Raw genomic sequence first — 19,425 nt, forward strand, 5'->3', positions numbered from 1 at the left:
CAATATAATCATTTTAAACCATTTACTCTATTTTATTCATTTATTGCACAAAACCTCGCCTTTATCCAGAACAAAACTACTGTGCAAAGTTTCATTTAATAATCTAACGAAAAGATTCGCGAAGAAAGTCGAGCGCAAATAATTTACATTACACTATCACATCTTTTCATCTTATGCTAAAATCTTCAAGAAGTACATTGAAAATCCTCTGAGAAATTTCAATTTCCTATTCCAAAAAATATACAAATAGATCTCGATAGAGTGCGTACGTGTTCAATGGACTCGCAGAAAATCCAATACTGCTGAAATAAGATATTGTTGAAAATCGCGTATTGTACCTGGCATAAAGTAGGCTATATTGTATCAGAGGCATTGAGAGTACTGTAGAGCTGCGCGAGGAGTGAATCCCGGATTAAGAAATGCGTAAAAGGAGAAAAAATTATTGCGCGTACAGAAAAGGCAATAAAGTGCACGAGAGAAAGAGTCAATGAGATACATATAAAACACCGGGGCGCGCGCACAGAGGGAGAATGGAGTAGAATTAAATGAATAAAGGAATAAAGCTCTCGTAACGATCTTTATCTCTAACACTATATACTGCTTTGGAAACTTTCAGGGATCGAATAAAAAGTGAAATATGGTATTATGAAATGGCAAAGCATAAAGCTCTGCTTTGGCTGTATGAATATGAAATGCGAAATTAAGTAGGGGTGTATAGGGGAGTGCTGAAATTAAGTTGGGCTTGATTGCAGGGGCATAAAATTTCACAAAGTCTTTTTAACAAAACCCTAATATAATACTATCTAAAATTTTAGGCTACTTTTTAAATAAATTTCGTAATTTACTCATTTTTACGAAAATTACAACAAGACGGACGAAAACGTACAAAAATGTATGAAACTGTTTAAAGAGGTATGGGAATGTACACCATGTGATTTGGTCAAGAAAGCCTGCTTCCTTCTAAACTACCATTTTACTGTACAAATAAACCACAGAAGCTAAGAATAAGAAAGACTCGAATGAGCAATTAATTCGTTCAAAAAAATCAACAATTATTTTCCTATAAACTATTTGCAGCAATAAAAAACTCTCTTTGAGATAAAATACTCTTTTTGAGATATCTGAATAATCCGCTATATTATAAGTTGTTCTGCATCAGCAAAAAAAAAAAAAAAGATTGGAGTTAAAAGAAGGTTACATTTGTAGTGTTTGTTATTAAACTTTGTTATAACCTTCCACCGTGTAATTCTCTACACCTTTTGACCATTTGAAATAGCTCTTAATTAAACTGTAAAGAGAAAATAGTTGACACGGCGCAGCAGTCCTACATTTCATAAATTAAACCGGCGTTATACCGTAAGTTGTTGACAATTGTCAAGTCTATATTACTGCCATCCGACGAATCGGACAAAAGTTTGTTCCTTATAACATCGAATTATAATAAATTAAACTAAAAAATGCGACAGCATAATGCGATGAGCCTGATAAAAAAACAAATCACTCGAGACTCGCCGCGTCCGTTGCCGCTATCCAGCGTTATACTGAACGGGCTCTCATACTATCCGCGGGCTCTGCTGTACCAGCAGCTTGTGCTCCCCACTGTCAGCATAGCCGAGACTGGCTCCATCGAGCGGAATCAGCATTTTCGTTGTCGCTCGCGCGTACCTACCTGCCAAACAAAAAATACCGCGCTACGCCAGCCCGCCTCATCCTCAATTTGCCAAGCCTTACCGACTGATGCTCCTCGCGTTGTCTTTTCCCGCGCGAAAATCTCCCCTTCATTTTTCCCCCCGTCCAGCGCGAGACCGCAGTTTTTTCCTCTCCCTGGCATTTTCCGACAGCCCGCAGCTCACCTCTCTTCCTTAAAATCTCTCCTCTCTCGCGCGCCGTAATTCTTGTCGGACCAAGCGGCTTTACTTTGCATACGAATAACCGGGCGCACCGCTCGTGCCGCGTTGGCTTTTGCGTCGAAGCCACTGCCGCCATGCCGCTGTATAGTGCCATGCGCGCGGAGAGGAAACGAAATGAAAGAGCATTAAATAGCGCTTTCAATAAAGGGCCTCAGCCGCTTTCTCGCACTGGCTTTTTCGCTTTCTCGATCGCGCGCGTTTTTGAACTTTATTAGTTTTTTCGTGGCGCCTGATGCTGCCGCTGCCTGTGTTTTTCCATTTTTTCTTTATTTGCCCGTAACCCTACGCGAATATGCGTTTGTACAGTATATACCTGTAAGTGAGGAATTCTATAAAAAATTGTCGATTTAATTTATAAAATGCAGGGCTACTGCGCCATGTCAACTATTTTCTCTTTATTACAGTTAGGTATAGTCCGATCAGTTTAGGCAGGCAGTAGTTTTTAAGAGCCGTTTTAAATGATCATCAAAAGGCACCGAATTACATGGTGGAAGATTGCCTGGTAGAAATTCCCTGGGAACGGTTCAATGGCTTACGAATGGCTTATGTAAGCGATTTACGTTAGTAAACCACTTAGAAATTAGTTAAATAACCGCTTACTGTAATTATAGGCGCTTATATATAGCTTCTTAGAGTTCATGTACTTAAATTTAGTTTCCCAAGTGAGTTACCTTTTTCTCAAGTCATTTTCACACTTTGTTTTATAATATACGCGCTAGGTAATTTATTATCTGGACTGGCAAACATTTTCTCTCAAAATTCAGACGATACCTGCGCTTGAAAGCTTCAATTAAAAAAAACCTTCAAAATGCTTGTCTACCGAAAAGTATAAGCGATTTTAAATAGATGAAATCTCAATATTTTTTTAATCCACAAGTAATTTGCCTACTTTTCTTTCACAGCTAAGACCTAACAAATATTCATTTCAACTATTGTAGGTGGTCAAATTCACGGATTCATTTTTATCCACTTTCAGTCAATTATATACCGGGACAGACAATTACAGAATAGCTCAGAAATTTTCTGGCCACCTGAGGTGAACTCAGGATAGAAACATCTATATTGCAGCGATAACATCACTCACGTACCTACATTTGCTCAATTTTTTCCGCCAAGGGATTCAGTCCGAGCCCTCGAGAAGCATCAGGAAGCATCAGTCAATATATCGGCTAGTCTGACTAACGAGCGCTACATAAAACCGCCACGTTCCAGATAAATAATTACGCGGAAGAAAACATCTCCGTTCCAATAAAGTACTCACGGCGATTAAACAAAAAATCTCGCTCTCTCCCTCGCTCTGCCGCGTTCCCCCAAGTGTATTTGTTATACACAGTCAAGAAGAGACGCGAAGCTCTGAACAAAAGCCCCGGCGCGCGTGCAGGAAAAAAGGCGCTCGGGCAGTCCGCGAAAATATAGTACGGCGCCGCGGCGGCGAGAGAAACTAGAAAGGCATGCGGAAAAAGGAGGAGGGATTGTTAGACGAAAAAAACGAAGAATAAAATAAAAAAGAATACTAAGCCCAGGAGAAGGAAAGGATGAAATGCTCCAGCGCAGGCGCGGCGCGCGTTGGTAAAAGGAGCCCGCCCCGCTCAAAGTCCAATGCTACGGTAGTCCGGTGTAACGAGCTTGCGCGCACAGGCTGGAATGGAAATAATGCCGAGCGCAGTTCGAACTGCGCTCGGCATTTAGGCGGAGGTTCGCGAGCGATAACAAAGGTGCGCTTTGGTCGGAGAATTTCAAATCGCGGAAAACTGCACGGTCAAGCAGCTAGCAGCCTCCTACGCGAGGAAGAGCTAATTAGTTGAGCTTTTTGGCTCTAGCTATTTTTCCGAAAATTTAGCGCACGTGTCTTTTTTTCCATCTCGTTCGACCCTGTCGTGAAAAAACTTGCGACGGTCTTCCGGAAAACGCTCCCAATTTTTTACGCAACTACTAACAAGCTATTTTGTACTTTGCAAATTAATTAAAATCTGCCGTGTAAAAGCACGACGAGTTTCAAAGGTTTTCCGGCGCAACTAGTTTTCGCGCGGGAATATTCCCGGCTGGAACACATGACATGCCGAGGGGACACTATAATATACAGATATATAGGCGCCTGCGACATAACAATTATACCGCCGCTACCCTGGTAGAAAATTCACCATTTTGGTTGGTTAACGCGTTAATCGAATGGAGACATTTTTTCGAAAAATATACCCGATAGTAAAAAATAACCGTATGGCGTGTCGTTTTTAATTACAAATGTGTGTTTCTACCAGGGTGACGGTCGCAGTTGCGCGGATACCCATTCGTTCACCGGAACAATTTTTTATGCGTTGTTTTTTAGGCACGACCGCGACACGGAAGTGCCTTATAGTTTCGTGTGCGAAAAATGTGTGAGATGCGACATCTCACGCAATTTTCAACCGATCGGGCTGAATTTTTAGGAGAAGTCTCCTTTTGCAAAAGCTAAAAAACTATTTAGACCACCCTCTCTTCTGGGTAGATTGTCGATCGAGAAGATGGAGATATCCCGGGGTGGCAACGCCCAGCACGTCACAGGACCCCGACGTCTCGGGAACGGGTCCAGCCCTCGCTCCGTGAACGACTTGAGACGACTCGTCGAGTCGTCGCGACCGGGACCTATAGCGAAGATTCGCTATGCGGTGACAGCACGCTTGTGTCTCGCCCACACGGAATTACAGGCACTTTATTTACACGAATTATAGAAATAAGGGAGGAATCACACGCGAGTGATTCACTAACAAATATAATTCAAATTACAGCGATTACTACAGGCACAATAAAAAAGCTACACGTGAATAGAGGCTAGGCTTTGGATCACACTGCTCTCGATCGATGCCGAAACGAATTTGACGCTCTCGCGCGCACTAATCGATCTCAGACCGCAGAAGGGCTTACGCATGCGCTCTTTCTTTTCTTGGCGCGCCATAATTAACTCGTCATCAAGAGGTGCGAGAATCAAACCGTGCTAGGTGATACATATTTTATGCGGAGACGTATAATACGCGAACAGGCTTGATCCTGCACGTATACGCAGAATGCGGTCACCTCCAAAAATCGCTAAAAACGGTTTTTTAGCTCTAAGTCGAATTCTAAGCATTCTACAAAAAAAGTTAAATGGAAAAGTTATAGATCTTTGAAAAATACAACTTTTTCCCATTAACCCATCATCATGTGATCAAAAAAATCAAATCCCAACCAAAAGGGACTTAAGGGTCGGAACTGGGAATGTTCGCAGTCTATACAGAGCAGGCGCGTTTAAAGAACTTATAAAGGAAGCTGATAGGTACAATCTAGATTTGGTAGCAATACATTTGGTAACTTCACGTACCGGTATGGGGCCGGGAGTGGGGGATCTCTAGGTACCGGATTTCTCGTAAGCAAAAGCATCATACATTCGGTTAAAAGTTTCAAATCCGTCAATGATAGGCTCTCGTACATCTTTATCGAAGGTGAATGGTATAGATATGTATTTATTAATGTACACTGTCCTACGGAGGACAAAGAAGAAGAAGCTAAGGATCTCTATTACGAAACTTTAAAGCAGGTAATCGACCAGTTCGCGTCTTACAACACAAGAATAGTATTAGGCGATTTCAATGCTAAAATAGGTAGGGAGGAAATGTTTAGGCCTACTATAGGTAAGGAAAGCCTGCACGAAGCCAGCAATGATAACCGTATTAGGGTCATAAATTTCGCGGCGGCAAAAGATCTTATAATCAAAACTATGTGTTTTAAGCACAAGGACATACACAAGGCAACGTGAACATCGCCGGATAGGGCCACACAGAACCAAATTGATCATTTCCTCATTGAAAAAAGACGTCATACTAACGTTCTCGACGTAAGGGCTTACAGAGGGGCAGATAGTGACTCGGACCACTTCCTAGTAGTAGCCAAATTAAGAGCTAGACTAGTAGCGAATCAAAATAGTAAGCGAGCAAACAAGGTAGAAAGCTTCGATATTGAGAAGCTACGAGATAGAACAGAGCGAATTAGGTACCAGATAGAAATTAATAACAGGTTTCAGGCACTTGAAGAAGCAAACACATCGCCGGAGGGGAACGACGAACCGAATAGCTTATGGGGGGACATCGAAAAAACGGTAAAAGAGGCCGCGAACAAAGTACTGGGTAAAAAGAAAAAGCCAAAGAGCAAACCATGGTTTGACGAAGAGTGCGAACTCTGGTTTGAAAGGCGCAAAAAGGCTAAATTAGATAGCTTACAAAATAGAAGCGATAGGACCGTAGAAGAGTATTCTAACGTAAGGAAACAGACGAGTGCGATTTACAGAAATAAGAAGCAGGAGTATGAAAAGAATCTTATTAGGAGAATAGAAACTAACATTAAGGAAAATAACCCCCGCGAAATGTACAGAGGGATTAACGCCATCAGAACGGGTTTTAGGAGTAAAGCGCAATTGATGAAGGACGAAAACGGGGACCTCGTAAAAAATGACAACGAATTACTGTCGCTGTGGAAAAATTATTTCGATAAATTATTAAACGTGCACGAAAATAACGAAGAATTAGGGGACGAAATTCACACTGCTGAACTCCACGTGGAGGAACCGAGCTACAAAGAAGTAGAGGCCGCGATTAAAAAACTAAAAAACAACAAAGCCGCGGGAAATGACTATACCAGCTGAGTTACTCAAATATGGGGGCGTCGAGCTCACTTTCAAAATCTATAAACCAGTATGTGCCATCTGGAAAAATGAAACAATACCCGAAAATTGGAAGGAATCTATCATTATACCGATTTTTAAAAAGGGGAATAAGACAGACTGCAATAACTATAGGGGTATCTCACTTTTAGCAACGTGCTACAAAGTTCTGTCAAACGTAATACAAGCTAGACTCACTCCATTCGCGGAAGATATAGTAGGAGATTATCAGTGCGGATTTCGGCGCAACAGATCGACGAGCGATAAAATGTTTACCATAAGACAGTTGTTAGAGAAAAAGTAGGAATTTTGCGAAACCATACACCAACTATTTATAGATTTTAAAAAAGCGTACGACTCTATTAAGCAAAGCAAAATGTATCAAATTCTAGTACTTCTCGGTGTACCGAAAAAACTTGTGAGATTAATTCAAATATGTCTGGGAATTTTACTTTTGAAAAGGTTAGCGAATTCAGGTATCTGGGTACGACCATAAATGATAGAAACGAGATTAATGTCGAAATAAATAAGAGACTCCATTCGGGTAATGCTTGCTTCTACGCCGTGAGTAAGTCAAGGCTGTTGTCTAAAAACGTTAAAATAAGAATATACAGGACAATAATACTGCCGGTGGTTCTGTACGGATGCGAAACGTAGACTCTCACTAAGCAAGCGGACAACTGTTTTAGGGTATTTGAAAATAAAGTCTTGCGAAAAATATACGGGCCGAAGAAAGATGAGGAAACCGGGGAATGGAGGAGACTACACAATGGTGAGTTACACAATCTGTACGCGTCACCAAATATTAACAGAATAATAAAATCGCGCAGATTGGGATGGGCAGGGCACGTAGAGAGAATGGGAGACGACCGTACGGCAGCGCGTGTCATGAAGGGCAGGCCGATGGTAACGCGACCTCTAGGTAGACCTAGACGTAGATGGGAGGACAACGTAAAAGCGGATCTACTAGAAATAGGATGGGTGGGTGTCGATCGGAGAGGTGTATCTTGGGTGGGGTTGACACAAGATAGGGCAGCGTGGAAGGCTTGCGTAAATGAGGCGATGAACTTTCGAGTTCCAAATGACACGTAAAAAAAACCCATCAAATCATAAAAATGCTTAGAACTCGAGTTTACAGCCCAAAATCTATTTTTTACAGCTAAAAATTAATTATTTGCCATAAAACATTACGGATTTACGTTTTACATGAAAATGTTAAATGTAAAAGTTGTGGACATGTTTAAAATACAACTTTTTACCGTGACAAACATTTTTTTCAACACTTTTTGACATACACAACCCTAAAAGCGATTTTTTGATACATAAATTCAATAATAACTTCGGTGCAACATGCCCCATCCAACCCAATTATTTTCAGCAATTTTGCTTTATTATTACAAGCTGAAAGTTATATTTTGGCCTTTATCTCATACATATATACAAAATTAAACCACTTTTTAAATTAAATTATAAAAAATGCATAATTTAGAAAATACGTAATCGCCGAATACAATCCGTGTAACTTGGCATCATATAACGACGTACGCTATATTAATTAAATCTTTTAAGCTGAATCAGTACAATTCACTTTCAAAATTCAAGTGTATATACTGAACTAGAAAAACCTAAACTCAATAAAGAAAATTGCTTAGATTGAAGAAAAGCTCTAAGTAGCTTACTACATCCCTCTAAACTATGCTAAATACCTAAACAATCAATTTTCTCATATTCTAATTGAAATCCTACAAACGAAATATCATCCTTTTGTTAACTTCCTCTTGAAAACTGCGATACAAAAGTGTTGTATTATTTATCTGAAATTACAATAGAATAAAATTAAAATAAGATATATTTTAAGAATATCTACAAACAAAAATAAATAATTGATACAAATACAAATAAGTTACTAATTTTCCAGTAGTTTTGATGATAGTGTTGATGACCGCCAGAAGAATACCAATCAAAACTTTGACAATAATATTGAAAAAAAAAACAGGATAATACTGTATAAGTACCGACAGGCATTATGAACGCGAAGCGCGAGTGTTTTGCGTGCCTTGCATCGCGAAGTGACAAGCCAACGCGGCCGTACGGCCGAGCGTGGCGCGTTAGTTTTTTTTTTAAATAAATACGTCTATTTTCGCTCTGCGCGTAAATTGATCTAGTTTCGAAAGCCGTTGTCCAGCTATTATATATGTCACTCAGGATCCAATTTCAATCCAAGTAATATTTTTGAAACCTGCATCTCTCGATCAATTCCAAGGGTAATTTATGACTCGTCAGGTGCAGGGCATTTTCAGCGCGGAAAGCCATTATCGTTGGCTCGTTATACTTAAACTGCCGAGCGGGCGCAAGGCGTCCAATCGCGTGAGCGCAGAGTGTACATGCGGCCACGCTTTTTCTCGGCCCCGAAGCTTAGCATAACGCGAGTCTTATTAGCAAAAATGACAGCAATAACGCTTTATCGCCCAAGCAGTTTCCGCGCGCGTATACACGCGGCTTACACCGGCTTACGTTTCTTCGAGTGTAGGTATGGGTTTTTTTCTACTTGGCTGCTGCTGCGAGGTTGCCTTTTATTTTGCGTCCTCGCTCAGCTCTGCCTGTTGAGACCTTACGTAATGAGGTAGCTGGAGTTCGCTGCATTCGTGTTATTTATTCTTCCAAGCTCGGCTCTGCTTCTCCGTTAACATAATTCTTACACAATTTTAACGCAGCCGAGAAGTTTATATTCAAAGAACAGTTATGAACGCACAGAGGGAAGAACTTTGGAACTGCGTTTAATGAACGTACTGTACAATGTGAGAATACCTTTTGCATTTTTAGTTTAGCACTACCTACGGAAAATGGCAATGAAAGTTATTCATTATTATGTTCGCGTATTAATCATCAGCGAATTACTTATTTACACTACGTAGAGCAATGTTTCTCTGGTGCATGCAACTCGTCCGAGAATGTAACGATCATGGCGGAAAAAGGAATTTCCTCAATTTTCGTGCTCTTATGCAAGATAAAGCAATCCAGTGCAAGAATGTTCGACCTAGAAAGACGTCGATTTTATACTGCTCGAAAAAAGTTTGAAAAATAAGGAGTCCAATATTTCAGCGATCGATTTTTCTCAAAATTTAAATTTCGCACACGTTATAGGCATTGCGGGATGAATGTCTTCTTCTTATGCAGAGTAAGTACATAATCTTCGACAGACTAATTTCTTCATACTATAAATGATATAGACGAAAAGGATCTCAGTGATCCTTGCAAAATAAGAATCGTTCGTATTCTGAGGCTTTTTCTTCCCACGCGAGACCGCGAGGCTCAGTGCGCTTGTCCGATGGGTTGTCGAACCAGGCCGGAATCGATAATCTAAATTTAAAGGCGTCGCGCGACGTTATCCCCTCATGTCTGCGCGTCATCTTGACCGGGGATGCCGGTGCAGGGCTCGTTTGACTTTGACAGTAACGCGAGCTGGCGTCAGTCTCTGTGGAGCTCTAGAGCTTCCTTCTAATACATATATCTTTTCCCACATTGACGCGAGCTGCTGATGCTGAAGTGTTCGGGTGATCCACGAATATAACGTTGATGCTTTGCAAGGTGTGGATCGTTTCTGTTAAAAGATTGCCGAGGACTAAGTAGTCGTGATTTCAATCACAATCGTGATGCTTAGAGCTCGCTTGAAATCTAAAATATGTTTGGCAAGAGTTTATGGAGAATTTTCAAAAATGGAGCTGTTCCATATAGCTGCGATTGAAACGACAGATGTTATAAATGCAGTCAATATATTATTACGTAACTCGTATGGAATTATTAGGTTGATTGATGAATTGCATGCATGATATTGAAATCGCCGTTAATGTTTTTTCCACTACGGAATATAACTGAATAAAGTATTTCGAGGTAAAAATTCACTCGCACCTAATTACATTCAAGTTTTTAAATATGGTATGCTGAAAGATGAGCTGCGTGCACGAGATCATCGCAATTTTTTTATTACAGTCTAAGTAAGTTTCTAATAGGTTTTGTAGATCGTATTGTAGATTTACTTTTAAGGGGTATGAAACAGTTCGAAAGGGTTGGATGCGGGAGTTTAGTTTGGGGGACTGATATCATGGGTTTAGAAAGAATTCAGGTAACAGATTCTTTGTTGAGCGGCGGAGGGAGGACTTGTGCAAGTCGTTGGTATCGGCGTCGAATGTGGCGGCAAACGCGTTGTCTGAAGGTAGACGTGGATTTGGAACCGGCTAGCCATTTGCGGGAGACCTGTGCAGCATTGGGCAGGGATGGGGTGTCCTGTTTCGAGAGAATGATTTGAGACAGTTCAACGGGTAGTTTGCGAATGAAGCCGACGCACAGTGGTGCGAAACGGGATTTTTCATTTCAAAAATATTGATTCAACTTGATTTTCGATATAAAAGGGTTGTCCAACGGTAAATTTGTAGGGTTTTGTATGTAGAATATGAATCCAAGTCCCTAGAAAGGATTCGCCAAACCAAAAAAAAGTTATACGGTCCACAAATAACCTCAAATTTGCAGAAAAATGTAGAACATTATAGTAATGAGTTAATATTCTACAAAAACCATTGAATCTTGTAATTTACGTTGATCACTCATCTTATTGCTGTATATAAAACGAAAAGTAAACATATTAGGTAAAAAAAGCCAAAAATGAATCCCCCGATATGGAGAAAAATGAAAACCCTTATTTTATGTTTATTGATATTTATATACATATACAGACATATATGTATAAATTTGTGTGTGTACACACACACACACACACACAAATATATATATATATATATATATATATATATATATGGTCTAAGTTTATCCGAAAGTTTATTAAAATTTGACAAAATGAATAAGATTTAAATTAAATGAACAAAATAAACTACAACAGAGTAAAGAAATGTTAAAGGAATTTTCATGAAGCACCCCATTTTTTTAAACATATATTCAATTTTATTTCCTATTAATATTCAACTATTTTTGTAAAAAATTATTTTGATTATTCTTCTGCTGTTTCATTTGTTACGACCAATATTCTCATTTCTTCATTTAAACTCATACGTTTCGATGCAGTTTTATTACTGTTCAAAGAAATAAGTGGATCCGAGTTTACCAATAGTCTTCTCATTAGGTCAGTTAATGTCGCAATGCTAATAATGAAATATGCAGTATAACTTGATATGATACAAATTGAGTTTCAGATTTTCGTGGTATAAAATACGATTCAAAATTAGTGTGTACGGGGAAATTTAATTCATGAAATCAGTAATCACCTTCCACACTCTTTTTAAAATGTACAGATTACAAATTTTACTTAAATAATATTTACCGAGAAAACTTTCTTGTAAACTTCTCCCTAAAATTCTTAATATTTTTGTGATTACTCTCTTGAGCTTCTTTAGAAAGTAACCCAATAGCAACCATAAAGTTATCCATTATTGCATGCCCATGGATGAGAATGACATGCATCGATGGGGGCTTGTAATACCATCCGTATAAATCTACATATAAATAAGCAGTATTTTTGCAATAAATTCTGAATGCATCATTATTTATTTCCAGGCCAGATGCAATAACAGCTAATATAGTCTTGAATTTATTTAATAATTCTATGTCAAATCCTTGAACCAATTAATACTTTAATAAATATATATTTATACCCTAGTTACTACTTTTATGTTTTAGTGAAAACATCATTTATTTACATTTTTTCTTGCATCAAAATCATTAATAAATGGCTTAAAAATGCACAAAAAATATATATACAGATAAAAATACGTTGATAACATTTCTTTACTCTGTTGTAATTTATTTTGTTCCTTTAATTTAAATCTTATTCATTTTGTCAAATTTTAATAAACTTTCGGATAAACTTAGGCCATATATATGTGTGTGTGTATATATATATATATATAACAACAAAGCCGCGGGAAATGACTCTATACCAGCTGAGTTACTCAAATATGGGGGCGTCGAGCTCACTTTCAAAATCTATAAACTAGTATGTGCCATCTGGAAAAATGAAACAATACCCGAAAATTGGAAGGAATCTATCATTATACCGATTTTTAAAAAGGGGGATAAGACAGACTGCAATAACTATAGGGGTATCTCACTTTTAGCAACGTGCTATAAAGTTCTGTCAAACGTAATACAAGCTAGACTCACTCCATTCGCGGAAGATATAGTAGGAGATTATCAGTGCGGATTTCGGCGCAACAGATCGACGAGCGATCAAATGTTTACCATAAGACAGTTGTTAGAGAAAAAGTGGGAATTTTGCGAAACCATACACCAACTATTTATAGATTTTAAAAAAGCGTACGACTCTATTAAGCGAAGAAAAATGTATCAAATTCTAGTACTTCTCGGTGTACCGAAAAAACTCGTGAGATTAATTCAAATATGTCTGAACGGAAGCACGGGAACGGTCCGAGTAGGCGGTAATGTATCAGAACCCTTCATGATACGCGATGGTTTAAAACAAGGGGATGGGCTCTCTACGGTGCTGTTCATCTTAACGTTAGAGTATGCCGTTAGAAAAATGCAGGTTAGCCAGCTGGGCGCAACGCTTAATGGAACAACGCAGATACTAGGCTACGCAGATGATTTGAATATACTGGGGGATTGTAGAGAAACGGTAGCAAGAAACGCGGAAATCCTCATAAAAGTGGTGGAGTATACAGGGTTAGAAGTGAGTGAATCAAAAACAAAGTACATGATTGTGGATAAGCTAGGCATCTGCAGAGGGGAGGAAGATCTCAGAGTTGGGAATTTTACTTTTGAAAAGGTTAGCGAATTCAGGTATCTGGGTACGACCATAAATGATAGAAACGAGATTAATGTCGAAATAAATAAGAGACTCCATTCGGGTAATGCTTGCTTCTACGCCGTGAGTAAGTCAAGGCTGTTGTCTAAAAACGTTAAAATAAGAATATACAGGACAATAATACTGCCGGTGGTTCTGTACGGGTGCGAAACGTGGGCTCTCACTAAGCAGGCGGACAACCGTTTTAGGGTATTTGAAAATAAAGTCTTGCGAAAAATATACGGGCCGAAGAAAGATGAGGAAACCGGGGAATGGAGGAGACTACACAATGGTGAGTTACACAATCTGTACGCGTCACCAAATATTAACAGAATAATAAAATCGCGCAGATTGGGATGGGCAGGGCACGTAGAGAGAATGGGAGACGACCGTACGGCAGCGCGTGTCATGAAGGGCAGGCCGATGGTAACGCGACCTCTAGGTAGACCTAGACGTAGATGGGAGGACAACGTAAAAGCGGATCTAGTAGAAATAGGACGGGTGGGTGTCGATCGGAGAGGTGCATCTTGGGTGGGGTTGACACAAGATAGGGCAGCGTGGGAGGCTTGCGTAGATAAGGCGATGAACTTTCGAGTTCCAAATGCCACGTAAAAAAAAACGATATCAAAGAAAATCAAAAATTGTTAAAAGTTTATGAAAAATGCATTATTAAAGATGATATAATTTATAAAATTTTAAATGATAGAGAGAAAATATGGATTACTGAAGAATTTGGAAAATCTCTTATCAGAGATGTACATGTTGATCAGGGTCATATAGGCACAGAACAGTTAATTCTAACCTTTGGGCAAATATTTTATTTTAAAAATATGTATAAGCATATAAGATTAACTTGTAGATCTTGTGAAACTTGCATTAAAAATAAATCAAGAATAGGTTGTTTTAAAGCACCTTTATCTCAACTTGGTCCAGCAAAGGAACCTCTTGAAATAGTGTCCCTAGACACAATAGGAGGTTTCAAAGGTAATAAAAGTAAAAAGAAATATCTATATTTGGCGGTGGATCATTTTACAAGATTTGCTTACGTAATAACTTCAAAAACCCAAGTTGCAAAGGATTTTATAAATTTAATTAAGAAAGTAGAAAATGATGGAAGTATTAAATTGGTGTTAACAGATCAATATCCTGGTATAAATTCAGCACAGTTTAAGCAATATTTAAATAAAAAGAAGATAGCATTGGTGTTTACAGCAGTGGACTGTGCATTTTCTAATGGATTAAATGAAAGGACAAATCAGACTTTGGTAAACAGAATAGGATGTAAAATTTACGAGAATAGAAATAAATCATGGCCTCAGGTAGCAGAAGAATGTGTAAAGGATTATAACAATACAATTCACAGTTCAACTAGATTTACTCCTAATTATTTGCTGACAGGACTAAACAACTCATTCTTACCCGATGAATTAAATGACAACAATTTGAAAAATTTGGAAGACAGTAGAAAAATAGCTTTTAGGAAATCAAAAGAAATTCACAATCAGAATAAAGAATATTATGATAAAAATGTGAAACAGATAGATTATAAGGTAGGAGATTTAGTTTATGTACAAAGCGCTAATAAATTGAATAAAGATAAAATAGATTCAATTAGAGTAGGTCCTTTTAAAATCAAAGAGAAAATTTCTGATGTAATGTTTTTGTTAGATAGTAGATTTAGAAAAAATAAGTCAAATATTTTTCATGCTAGTAAGCTTGTTCCTTACTCCGATGGAGTGCACCTTCGGTCATTGAATGGGGGGGATGTAAGCTTGTGGGTTACCAAGCTTGGCTTTGTCACTTGTTGACATGTGAGTGAGAGCCAGTATGTAATAAGACTCCGAGCCGTTAGGATCGTTATAAATGAGGTTATTGAAACTGATATACTAAAAGGTTTGCTATCGGCAATTGTATAGATTCAGGTTAGTCTTAAGTCTATACGTTTACTGTAATATTTTTAGCCTTTACTAATTTGTACATATTGTTAAAAACAGTTGTTTATACTACATCATACAAGTGTTGATTTCTAACCCAAAACTCCACTCCAGTGAATTTCCTTGAGCAGTGGCCTTACACACACACACACACACACACACACATATATATATATATATATATATTTGTGTGTGTGTGTGTGTGTACACACACACACAAATTTATACATATATGTCTGTATATGTATATAAATATCAATAAACATAAAATAAGGGTTTTCATTTTTCTCCATATCGGGGGATTCATTTTTGGCTTTTTTTACCTAATATGTTTACTTTTCGTTTTATATACAGCAATAAGATGAGTGATCAACGTAAATTACAAGATTCAATGGTTTTTGTAGAATATTAACTCATTACTATAATGTTCTACATTTTTCTGCAAATTTGAGGTTATTTGTGGACCGTATAACTTTTTTTTGGTTTGGCGAATCCTTTCTAGGGACTTGGATTCATATTCTACATACAATACCTTACAAATTTACCGTTGGACAACCCTTTTATATCGAAAATCGAGTTGAATCAACATTTTTGAAATGAAAAATCCCGTTTCGCACCACTGTGCGACGCCTTGGTGGTGTACGCCCATGGCGATCATCAGTTGCTTGAAGGAATCCATCTTAATAGCTTTCTCGGAATGCTCAACTGGCAAAATGTGAGCTTATGTACCCCTAGGAATTCGGCCGGGGTGTCGCGTATAACGGTTGGGGTGTTACGAAATATAGTGATGGGGTCTTAAGTGCGAAGATTGCATTCTAGAAATTGTAGAAAATTAATTTTTATTGGTACAGAGTATAATTTAAACACGAAAATAATCCACGCAATCTTACTTCCAAATAAGGAACTCCCTTGAAATCCAATTTAGCTTCTCAAATCCCATCACTTCCCCCCATCAAAAAGAGGAGCCAGGAGCAGACTTCTCGCGACATTGATACGCCCGAAGGCTCGCACTAATCGGCTCTGGCTCTCGGTCACATGCGCTGCCTATATCTCGTTCTCAACTTACCTGGGGATAGTCGCCGAATTTCGTCTGGTAGTCGAAGACGTAGAGGTAGGAGTTCCGGTGGGACTGGCTGTGCAGGTCAGCCGTACGGGTGGCCGGTGCGACGGTGTTCGCGTCGCCCAGCGCTTCCAGCGTCTCGTCTCTGCAGCGGCGGCGCGTTATCGGGCAGCACAAGAAAGGCGAGCAGAAAAAGAAGAGAGAGAAAGCTGGTTACAGGCTTATCAGGCGCAGAGGCTCGCGAATTGACAGTTCCATTTGCTCTTTAGATTGGAATTGAATTGGAGGGAGTAGCAGCGGAAGCTGCTCTGCTATAGCAGTTCGTTCCTCTTTTTTTTCAAGACCATGCGCCCTTGGTCGATTTCAACCGAGCGTATGCACGCGAGCGAGGGCGGATAATGAATTGCTCCTCCGCGGAGAATTTAGGTGGAAGGTTCTTCAAGGAATTTCAGAGCAGAGCCACGGGGAACGTCTTGTTTTCTATAATTCCTTGAGCGTCTCGTTTGATCTCGTTATTGTATGCTCTACTGTCGCAAAAAATAGCATTACCTTATGTTGACCGGATGCTGCACAGGCTTCTCCCAGTCGGTGTACTCGTTGATTATCGTCGCGAGTATCTCCGGCTGGTGGTAGGTGTAGGTGTTGCGGACAAATTCGCGCAGTATCTTCATCCTGCGGTCGGCTTCGATGCCGTACTGCGCGTCCTCGGCCGTCAGCGAGAAGTACGACTCGGATCGTACGACGCCCACCATCAGGTCGTACCTGCCAAACAGGGAGACAAAGGACAGATATTACTGCGCGTTCTCGTAAATGTGCGGCAATCAGCTGGTCTAATGGGCTTCCTCGTCGTCGGGGCGGTTTATCATTCTCAATGTTTTGTACCGATGCTTTATTTGCTATAATCACCCGTTTTTCGTGCGTTTGAATGACAGACTTTACAGATGTATATAGGTATTGTTCGTTGGCGCACTCTTATTTGATAATTCGAGAGCCGATTCATGTGAATAAATAGAGCGTACTGTCTAAAAGCGTCGGGGAAATAAAAAATGCAAGATTTTGCTGAAAATATACGGGTTGCAAATAGATGCATGGGGGCTGGAGAAAATAGCACAATGACGAGCTGCATAACTAATACGCGTCATCGAACGTTACCAGACTGATGAAATCACGGAGGTTCAGGTGGGCAGGGCTTGTGCGGTAAGAATAAATGATGGTACGGCAGCGCGGATAATGAAAGCCGAAAAGGGCAAGCCAAAAGCAATACGACAACGTAAAAACGGGCTTAGTAGAAATTGGACGGAAGGGTGCGAAACAGATAGAATTAGCACAAAAAAGTTACGAGAGTTTTAAATGCCATTTGAAGTGAAAAAAAAAATACTGCATAGCCACTATACTACGTGGCGGAAACAATGTATTCTTGATTCAGATGTCGCGCAACTATGAACTATATATGCTTCAATTAATGTTTGTTCGGTACAACAATTTTTTCTCTGAGTTGTATAGGTATAAAAACGTAACGGAGGGAATTCAGTTTAAAAAAAAATTGCGCTGGTGAAACGGAAAAAATGCACGAGATTCTTGAGTTATATGCAAAAGTACTGGAACTGCGCGCAACGCAGTCTCTCCAAAACAAATACTTTTTCATTACATCGGAAAGTAGACGCGTACAGCACACGTAGCGGCAACTTTATGCGAGTATTTTGATAAAACCGTTTTTACACCGTATAATAGCGATATTCTGAAAGCGTGATAAATTCGATTTGATGCCGTAACGTTAGAGGATATATAAGTAGAGCGAGTAATGGTCGTATAATACGAAAGATACGGTTATGACTTGTAGTGTATACCCGAGTATACAGGTATACGGCTTCGTAATACACCGGTGGCCGTATCTTCGAAATTATATACGACGCTGAAATATCAACAATAACATTTCGTGGATTTTCACCATTTTGCGAAAGCAGCCGCTCGCACCCGCCATAATAAACGATCGCGCAGCGGTGGCTTTGAATCGAGAGCGAGAGTCTATAACGGCGCTACACACTGCAGAGCGCTTGTCTGCGCGCAATGCGCCGAACTATTTCCTCGCCTCGCTCCGCGCATTATTTTGTTTCTCTTCATATTCCCCGCGCGAATCGCGTTGCTCGGTGTCGATATGGCCGCCGGGCATCAAAGTGCAATAATGAGCTTTCGTCGCCGCTGAAAAGTCGCGCACGCGCATTTGCATGGCCATTTTGGCGCGAGCGAGTGTTTCGAGTGGGTTAATTGCGAAAGAGAGAAAGAGTGGAGTAAAGGTAGTTTGGCGGGTCGTTGAACTTGCGGGAAAACGTTTGATAAAGTGACTGTAGGATTTGCAGGCAGTCGCGCCGATGCGCTTGTGATTGCCGATCTAATGGGGATCGGGGATTGCAGGGCTCGTGCCTTGCGTTATTTGCACGACTGATCGATTATTTTGACCGGCGTGAAGTGAGTCGAGCGCGAAGAGTCAATTTCAATTAATTCGACCACATAGTTTATCAGTGACAATTCGAATACTGAAAAATGAGTTTTTTATGTCCAACGTTCACGAGAGTAAAAAGGCTTGTATTTATCTGCAACTTTGGAAGAAGGTAGATTTTCTGACTGAATGGCTAAGTTATTTGCGCAGCTTTCCAAACCCTGGTTTTCAAGATATCAATGATACAATTTTTTTTGAAACGGTCCAACTCTTTAAAAAAAATTTAGTGATTCTCCATAGCAAAAACTAATTACTGTTAAAATTTCAAATGATTTTATTGATTGGTTCAAGAAAATGAAATATCAAAACCTATTTTTACTGATGATGCAGTACTTTGATACCTTCCTACACCCAATAACTCAGTAACGGCGGGATATATATTAGCATTATAATAAATTTTTCTATGTAACATAATAATTACAATTAAAACAAAAAAGCGAAATAGGGGGAAGCTAAGTGCCAATAAGGGCTTGGCAGCAGTTTTTTACTCTTCAAAATAGCGAACATGCGATGCATCGGTATATTTGAACAAACGAGTTTTATT

The 19,425-nt window shown here is 39.5% G+C and overlaps 1 protein-coding gene across 2 annotated transcripts in view; it reads right to left on the reverse strand.

Annotated features, from left to right (window-relative positions):
- The window catches only part of LOC100121155 (neuroligin 3), a 279,197-nt gene that overhangs the window by 12,562 nt on the left and 247,210 nt on the right, over nucleotides 1-19,425 (reverse strand). For both annotated transcript variants that reach the window (XM_016988579.3, XM_016988580.3), the window contains exons 6-7: nucleotides 16,934-17,146; nucleotides 16,391-16,529 (exon numbers count right to left, since the gene is read on the reverse strand). In XM_016988579.3, coding sequence (XP_016844068.1) covers nucleotides 16,391-16,529; nucleotides 16,934-17,146 — 352 coding nt within the window. The remainder of the gene's footprint in view (nucleotides 1-16,390; nucleotides 16,530-16,933; nucleotides 17,147-19,425) is intronic.

Source organism: Nasonia vitripennis, chromosome 4, assembly GCF_009193385.2.
Source record: "Nasonia vitripennis strain AsymCx chromosome 4, Nvit_psr_1.1, whole genome shotgun sequence".
Taxonomy (NCBI): Eukaryota; Metazoa; Arthropoda; class Insecta; order Hymenoptera; family Pteromalidae; genus Nasonia; species Nasonia vitripennis.